General features: G+C 25.6%; 1 protein-coding gene across 1 annotated transcript; it reads left to right on the plus strand.

Moving 5' to 3' along the window:
- Positions 1-6015: 6015 nt before the first annotated feature.
- Positions 6016-8885, plus strand: LOC134826936 (probable serine/threonine-protein kinase fhkE). The gene has a single exon (XM_063839447.1). The coding sequence runs from the start codon at positions 6482-6484 to the stop codon at positions 7445-7447; it is 966 nt and encodes a 321-aa protein (XP_063695517.1). The 5' UTR covers positions 6016-6481; the 3' UTR covers positions 7448-8885.
- The last annotated feature ends 242 nt before the right edge of the window (positions 8886-9127 follow it).

A 9127-nucleotide genomic window follows, 5' to 3' on the forward strand; every position in this document is an offset into this window, starting at 1 on the left:
TTAAAATTTATAAAATATTTTTTTTTTTTGAGAAATTAAAATTTATTTTTTTTTAATTTTCAATATTAAGTGAAGAAATTGATCGAAAATCAGTTTAAAATATTTTTTTAATTTTTTTTTTACTTCGCAAAAATTCAAAATTAATAAAATATAAAAAAAAAAATAAAATAAAAAAAAAATTTTTTAATTTAAAATTTATTTAATTTTTTTTATTTTAAAAATTTAGTTAAGAAATTGTTTAAAAATTCGAAAATAAAAATCTAAAATCAGTTTAAAATATTTGTTTTTTTTTTATTTCGCAAAAATTCATGAAATAAAATTTTTAAATTTAAAATTAATGAAAAATTAAAAAAAAATTCAAAACAATATTTTCTCAGCTAATTTGAAGATTTGATTTTTTTTAATTAAAATTTATTTTTTTTATTTAAAAATTTAGTTAAGAAATTAATCAAAAATACAAAAATAAATAATTTCAGAAAAAAATATTTTTTTTTATAATTTTTTTTTGTTTCGCAAAAACTCATCAAATAAAATTTTAAAACTTAAAATTGATTGAAAAATTTAAAAAAAATATTAAAATAAACATTTGTTTAAAAAAATTGTAAATTCCCACAAAATCTCATCGTTAAGTACTTAAACAAATTTGAAACACATGTAACTTTCATGCCTCAATGAGTGGGGATTACCTGAAGACGAAAGTTCTGAAATTCCATCTGAACATTTTTTTTACTATCGCAAATAAACATTCTTTGTCTTTTTTTCCTTCTTATTATTTTTTTTTTGCATCGAAAAAAACTGTACATGTAGAAATAATGCGCATGTTTCAAACAAATTCACTTTTTTTTGCCTTCTTGTCTCAAAAGACTGTGTTTAATAATTTTTTTTTCATTTCGTTTTCAGAAGAAGAGTATATGGACAAAAATTTCCGATTTCATAATCAACGAGACGCGCTTCGTGCAGCAGATACATGTGTGAGAGGAGACTCGTCTGTAAGTCGCGCTATGTAAAGTAGTAAGTGTATCATCACCCCTCATGTATTTTATTTTTATTAAAAAAAAAATCCCATTTTTTCCCATTTTTTTGCTGTTTATTCTTCTGATTATGATGGTAGCGTGTACTCAAAGTCTATGGAAGAGGAAAAAACGTATCGCGCGCCACTAAATAAAATAAATCGATTGATTATGTGATTAGCCGCCTAAATATCGTTTTGTCGATTTTTTTGTTATTTTGCAAAGAAACCGGTATTCGAAGGATTTGTAAGAAAGAACAAGAATTTTTTATTTCCTGACGAAACAACAACAAAACTTGTAGGTAAGAAATAAATACAATGACAATCAGTTCAATACACATGCAAACGACGACATGCATACATATATTAACCTTGTCCCCTTCATATTTCTTGATGTTTCTTTATTTTTTTCTTCACACAAAATAAATACTTCCATCATGCATTAAATACTTACTTCCAATCATTCAATTCTGGTTTTGTGCGTCTCTTTTGTGTTACTCTTTCATTAAAATTGGAAGTGCAGCAAGTTCAAACATGTCTTTATGGGTGACTCATTAATCCATTCTACTCAATTTGGGAGGTTTTTGCGGAAATTCTTGAATGAAATTATGATATTTTCATGACTTTTGTGCGAAATTTCCGACAATTAAAAAAATGCTTTGTTCGGAATTCAATCAAAAATGCCCTGTAATTGCGGCAAAAATGTTGAAAATATCACAAGTGGTTTCTCTGTCAAGATAAACTACCGTTTTGTAAGCGATGAAAAGAAGAATACGAAAGAGAGGCAAAAGAATTCCAGTTTTTTGTCGGTCTGTTATGTTTTATTGTACTATAATTGTATTATTATAAGTACATTGAGTTGAGGTATCAACAAATTTTTTCGTTACAAAAAAAAAATAAATTTTAAGTTTAATGAATTTTTTTACGATTTTTAGATTTTTCATAATTTTTACTATTTTTTTTTTAATGTTATATTTTTCAAATTTTGTGAGAATTTTCTTATTTTTATGAAATAACTTTTTCAAAAAAATAAGAAATTTTAAAAATTTTTTTCAAAATTTTATTATTTTTTAATATCTAACAAATAAAACATAAAATAAAATCTAACAATAAAATATGTATCAAAATTTTGATTTTTTTTGTTCAATTTTTTATTCAAAAAATAATAATTTTCTAAAATTTTCATGAATTTTCTAATTTTTGAACATTTTTTACGAATTTCATAAAAATTTCATTATTTTTATACGAAAATCTTTTTTTAAAAATTTCACAATAATTTTCACAAAAATTTTTAAATAATTTAAAAAAAAAATTCAAAATTTTAAATTTTTTTTTAAGATTTTTATGAAAATTTTAACTAAAAATTTCGATATTTTTCTTTAAAAATTTTCAATAAATTTTCTAATTTTTGAACATTTTTTTACAAATTTCATGGAAATGTTAATATTTTTATACGAAAATCTTCTTTAAAAATATTTTTTTATAAATTTCACAAAAATTTTCAATAATTTAAAAGAAAAAAAAATATTCAAATTTTTTGAAATTTTGAAAAATTTTCATTTTTTAAAATTAAATTAAAAAAAAAATTTTCAATGAATTAATTTTTGATTAATTTTTTTATATTTTTTTTTTTTTTTTTAAATAAATTTTTACATTTTTTGCAATAATCTTTTAAATAAAATTAATTATTTAAAAAAAAATATTTGAAAATTTTTGATTTTAATGACAAATTTTGATTAAATTTTTAATAATTTTGATATATTTAGTTTAATAATCTTTTAGTAAAATTAATAAATTTCTATTTTTTTATTTTTAATTATATTTTTTTACGAATTTTATAAAAAAAAACATTTTTTTATTTTTAATTATATTTTTTATGAATTTTTCTAATTTTTTGATATTTTTTTAAACCAAATTATTATATTAAATTCAACATTTTTGTTAAAAAATGTTCTAAAAAAATAAAAAAAATTATTCGAAATCGACTCCGAAATTTTTTAAAATAAAAAATTAATAAAAAATGCGTTAAAAAATTATCCCGAAGAATGACATATCATGCAACCACAAAGAAATTCCCATAAGCCAAGTCAAGAAAGCCTGGAATTTTTATTGTAAATCAACTAAAGCAACTGTATGTTTACAAACATCGTCGCAAGTGTACGCGGAGGCATGAACGAACACGTTTTCTACGGAGGCCATGTCATTCGGCGGCGATCCGTGTGTGTGTTGTACTTATAAACAACATATTCATTTGCTTTGCCGATGATGTTGGTTGATTATTTTTCGTCGCGCGCATTCATTTTGATCGGTTTTTGCTCTTTATCGGGTGTCGTGTACCCATACCATGCATTCCATGTACGTTTCTCCGTTTGGGTACTCATAAAACCGAAGATTTATGTTTGACTCAATATCATTATTATTATTTGTGTGAATCTTTTAACAATAATATTAAAATATTTGTACGGCGAGTGTTGTTGTTGTTGTTTTTAGGGTCGTGCGGCGTGGTATCTCTCTCTGCGGCGATGGAATGAGATACAATTCCGCTATACATGTATTTGATGATAATTGTCACGGAATATAAACTGAAAAAAAAAATAATATTAAAAAGAGCATAATATGAGAATATATCGCGGCGCGCGGAGTAAGAAATAACAAGAGAGAGAGATGACTTTGTTTTGCTTGTAAGGGGATTTTATGAGCGCGCTATGAGAAACAGGGCAATTATATAGCGGGTTATGTATGTTATGGAAGTGAGTTGAGTTTGCATTTTTTTCTGTTGTTTCTTTTTCTTTTTGTTCAACAAATGTCGTTGAATTACGTTTTAAAAAATTGCACGAAGGACGCTTGTTTGTTCAATAATGAAAAAAAAACTAAAGTTTTTTTTCTTACCATCATCAATTATTAAATTTCGTCATAAAATCCGAATAAAATCAAAAAGAAAAATCAAGGACACGAAAAAAATTTGCGATTAAAATCATATCAGTTACTCGATAATTGTTAAATAAACAGCTATATCCTCCCGCTAATGATAGCTTTGTTTTGCCTGATGCACACAATTAACCAGAAAATATCCTCTATTTTATTAATTTACATGCATTTCAACATGTTACACTCGCATATATCGGCAGTATGAATGAACTCGAGTGTGTTTAATAATGGAACAAGTCGCCTGTGTTTGTATTGTAAACGTATGAATGGGTCATAGAGATTATCAATGTTCATTCATACGGTGTGTGTGGTTTACGTGTACGGGTTTGTACGAGAATTTTTTCCGTCTACTATGAGGGGTTGTTCAACTTTTGGTTAGTTTTTTACCTGAAATTATAGAAAATTTGAGTTAGTTCGAGAATGTTTGAGAAAAGAGTCGAAATTTTGTCTTTTTTATGAGAAAATTCTTTCTGAACTGATTTTTTTTTAATTTTGAGGTTATGTTTTTTCTTCTTCTAACTTTTATTTAAAAATAAAAAAATAATGATTTCATAATTTTATAAAATAATTCAATATTTTTCAAACTAAAAACTATTTTTTATATTTTGTATGAAAAAAATTAAATATTAATTAATTAAAATATAAAAAAATGCTTTTTAAAAAATTTTGAGGTTAGATTTTTTTCTTTTAAAATATTTATATTTTTATGATTTTTTTTCATCAAAATTAAATAAAAATAAAAATTTAATAATATTTTTCAAAAAAAAAAAAAGTTTTTTATATTTTTTATTTTGATATAAGTTGAAATTAAATTAAATTGTTTTTTTAAAAGTTTGAGGTTAGATTTTCAAAAGATCAGTTAAGATCAAAAGAAAAGCTTTAAAAAATTAAAATAAGCAAAATATATTTAATGAAAGTAAAAATTATAAAATGTAAAATAATTAATTTTAATTTTTTAGCAAATTGAGTTTTAAAATAGTAGAATTTAATTTTTTTTTTATAATTTTGAGGTTATGTTTTTTTCCTCTTGTACTTTATTTCTTCATAATAGATCTATTTTTTTTTTTAAATTTTAAAATTATTCAAATTAATGATTTTTCAATTTAAAAAAAAATATATTATCAAAGTCAAAACTGTTTTGTATATTTTTTATGAAAAAAATTGAATGTTAATTAATTGAAAATTTAAAAAAATTCTTTTTTAAAAGTTTGAGGTTAGATTTTATTTTTATTAAATATTCAAACTTTAATTCAACGATTTTTATAAAAAAAAATGTTTTAATGCTTTTAAATTTTTTGTTTAATTTTGTATCAATAAAGTTAAATTTCAATTTTTAATTTTAATCAAAAATAATATTAAGTTAAACTTTTAAAATTTTGAGGTTAGTTTTTAAAAGATATGTTAAGATAAGCTTACAATATTTGAAAAAACATGTTCTAAAATATTAAAAATTATTTTCAGAAAATTGAGCTTTTAAAGAGATTCTCCTCCGAATGATTAAAAATGTAAAAATTAAAAATTTTCTGAAAAAATAAAAATTAATGACATTTGTTACAAAAAAAAAAAAAATAAAATTTTTAATAATTTTTTTTTTCATTTCAGAAAAGTCAAAAACTCAAAATTTTAACTTTTTGTGAGAAAAATCAAAATTTTTTTTCAACGATCAGCAACAAGTTGAAGCGCCCATCGCCAAAGTTTTGCCAAACATTTATTCATGCATTTGCACCCGTAGTACGAGAACGGTGACGGCAGTGTCACTTTTCGTACGCAAACAAAATGTGTGTATAAAAACAAACATACCACACTTACTTACGTTTACAAAGTCAAATCTACGTAAAATTTAGGCCGTGACGTAAATATACACTCATATATTAATAAATGAACGAATAATGCAGAGGAGAATTTAAGAAAAAAAAAAGTTGTATTATTGTTGGAAAACGGAATTACTCCCGATAAGCGACGTGAAAAACGAAACGTAGCTCTGTCGTATCCAGCACGAGACATACCCGAAGAAAATGCAGAAAAAAGTTATAAATACGAGTGCTCATTTGTTTCTCACTTTAGTTTCGTGAGTCAAGTGGATCAGTCTAAATCGTTGGCAAAGCAAGAAAATTAAAAAAAGGAATTTGTTTTATAATTTTTGCCGTATACTCCGTACAGCGTCGATTGGATACCATACAGCCATACTCGATTTACTGTTGATTAATTTTTTTTCTTCTCTTCATCATCATCATCATTCATCGAAGTAGTTTAATGTGTGACGACGAAACAGGAACAATAATTGTGGATTTACTGTACGCTACTCGCCTGAACGTGTTTGATTGTGTACAAAAAATTATAAATAAATAAATATATATAGTATTGAAAGAAACATATCACAAGACATACAAAAGTGACTCACTCATTAAAATTTATAAATAAATAAAAAAAAAGTGTAACGTAATAGAATTTCTGTTTTAATGGAAAAATAAATTAATTGAAAAAAAAAATAGAAAAAAATATTGAACTGGACCAAAATTAATAAAAATAAAAAAAATAATAAAAATGGCAACTGAAGCACAACGTCTTATTGGAATTTCCCTCGCGAAAATCGCACAATCGAGATGCGGTCGAGGCGGCGTCTCATTGCACAAAAATCTCCTCGTCGCCACGGTGCTGCAAAAAGCTCGTTTCATCTTCATGGAAGAAGCGTATCACATGGTGCACGGACATTATCTGCAAGCAAATAAATTCCTCGAACCCGATATCGATATTCAAGATGACCCCGTGCAAAACGACGACAACATCGACGAAAGCGAATTAGATGACATTTTCGATTCGCCCGCCTCTTCCATCGGCAAAGATACCGATTCGGCGGATTTTGCCGAAGAAATTTGCGAAAATAACAAGGAAAACAGCCCGCCAACGACGGAAGCAACCCCGAACGTCAATAACAGCAATTTAGTGTATCTCGACTTAGATAAGCACATCCAAAAGGCATCTCAAGAGCAAGCAGCTGCTACAACGAACGATACGACGAATAGCAATAATACCAACAACAACAACAAGCGACGACGTGAAATTAGCGAGTGGGAAACGGAAGAAGCTGTCTTATCAATTTTACCAAAAAAGATCAAAAGTGACGTCACGACCGAACAAACGACGACAAGTATTGACGACATTTTTTTAAGTGATCGCGAAGATGACAATACCGCAGCAATTAATTTATCGGTGAATGTTTCGCGCGAACTTGAGCTCGACGAATTAAATAACAACGTTAATAATAACAACAACAATCTTGTCTCCAATAATAATGTTAATAATAGCACGCAGCCAAGCACCAATAACTTAGAAAATGGCCCATCCATGGAAGGCATCGACAGAATTACGTCTCTCGTGTCAATATTTAGCTTTGGAAATCTCACGAGATCCGTGTCGACGCCCGATCTTTGCTCAGCGCAGGCCACGAAAGATAGTTGTAGCACCGAAAGTAGTATATCACAAAGAACATATCTTGCCATGACAGTGTAATAATTATTATTTTTCGACAGTTTTTCCTCCTTGTATACCTACAAAATGAAAAATTAGAACAAGTATTTTTTGGCTATAACATTTATAGACAAGCAAAACACACTCGCGATAAATATTCATAGTGAAAGTTAATGAAATCGTCTCGGCGACTGTTAACCATAACTTTATATTTATTACCCTATGGGCGAAAAACGGGTCAGATTGATCTTTTAAGGGATCATGTTGACTCCTCAGAGGTCAAATTGATCCCTCAAAAGAATTTTTGATCCTTAAAGGGATCAATTTGTACCGTTAAGTGTTCAATCTGATCTTTTAAGAGATCAACCAGATCCCCTTCCGAGTTGATCAACCAGATCAAGAGATCATATTGATCCCTTAAGAGGTCAATTTGACTTCATATTGACCTCTTAAGGGATCAAAACGATCTCTTGAAATGTTAATTATTTTTTTTTTGAAAGGGGATCAGGTTGATCTCTTAAAAGATCAGATTGAACACATAACGGTACAAATTGATCCTTTAAGTGATCAAAAATTTTCTTAAGGGATCAATTTGTACCGTTAAGGGTTTAATCTGATCTCTTCAGGGGTCAATTTGACCCGTTTTTTGCCCATAGGGTACACAAAAAAAAACACTGACCAAATTGAATCGTACCTAGCAATGGGTTTATCATACTTATATACGTATGTCTCTATATAGTAAATTATTTAAGTTATAATTCTCGCCACTCGTATAAAATACAAATTTATTGGTCAAGTATTATTTTATCTTTCCGTTGATGATTAAGTTACAACAAAATATAAAAAAACTCATGAAACGAACAAAAAAGTCAAAAAATGTTCCATTAAAATTTTATTTTCTGGTCACTTAAAAAAAAATAAACTGCCCAACAAAAAAATATAATTTATTATTATTTTAATAAATTTTACTTTCCTTACAAAAAAAAATTACATAATAATATATATATATTGATTATTTTAATATTATTATGCAAAAAAAAATTAAATCCATACAATTGAATTACATTACAATAGAGAAACACGAAGAGATTGAATTTCCAAGTTTTTTTTTTATTAAATTTACCAAAGTGACAGAACTGGATTTGCAATTTTTACTGAAGTTAATGATGGCGTTAGCCTTAAAAATCAAAAAAATAAGAAATAAGCAATCAGTTCTTTCAATGACAATGTCATCATATATATATATATATATTTTAAAAATATATATTACACCACCCCATAAATATTAAAGCCATCATTAGCGAACCAATTTTTGAGTCCTTTTTGCAAAATTCTGTTACTGTCACTTTTTTGTGCTTCATTTGTTGTATTATCATTCGTTATTGTATATGAAAAAAATATTATTTTAATTAATTATAAAGTACTATAAGTTATAATATATATATAAATTAAAATAAAATATAAAAAAAAAACAAAAATAAAAAAAATATTCAAAAAAGTAAGAAATAAATAAGAAAGTTTTATATGCAACATACTTTGTTCATTATTATATTTATTATTATGATTATACTATAAAAGTTGTGTATTGTATAGAAAGTTATATATATATATATATCTATATGATGAATGGAAAAAAATATAACACAATATGCTGTATTAATAATAATAATATAATATAACATACGATACAAAATACACATACACACACATTATTATAAATAA

This window comes from Culicoides brevitarsis, chromosome 1 (assembly GCF_036172545.1).
Source record: "Culicoides brevitarsis isolate CSIRO-B50_1 chromosome 1, AGI_CSIRO_Cbre_v1, whole genome shotgun sequence".
Lineage (NCBI taxonomy): Eukaryota > Metazoa > Arthropoda > Insecta > Diptera > Ceratopogonidae > Culicoides > Culicoides brevitarsis.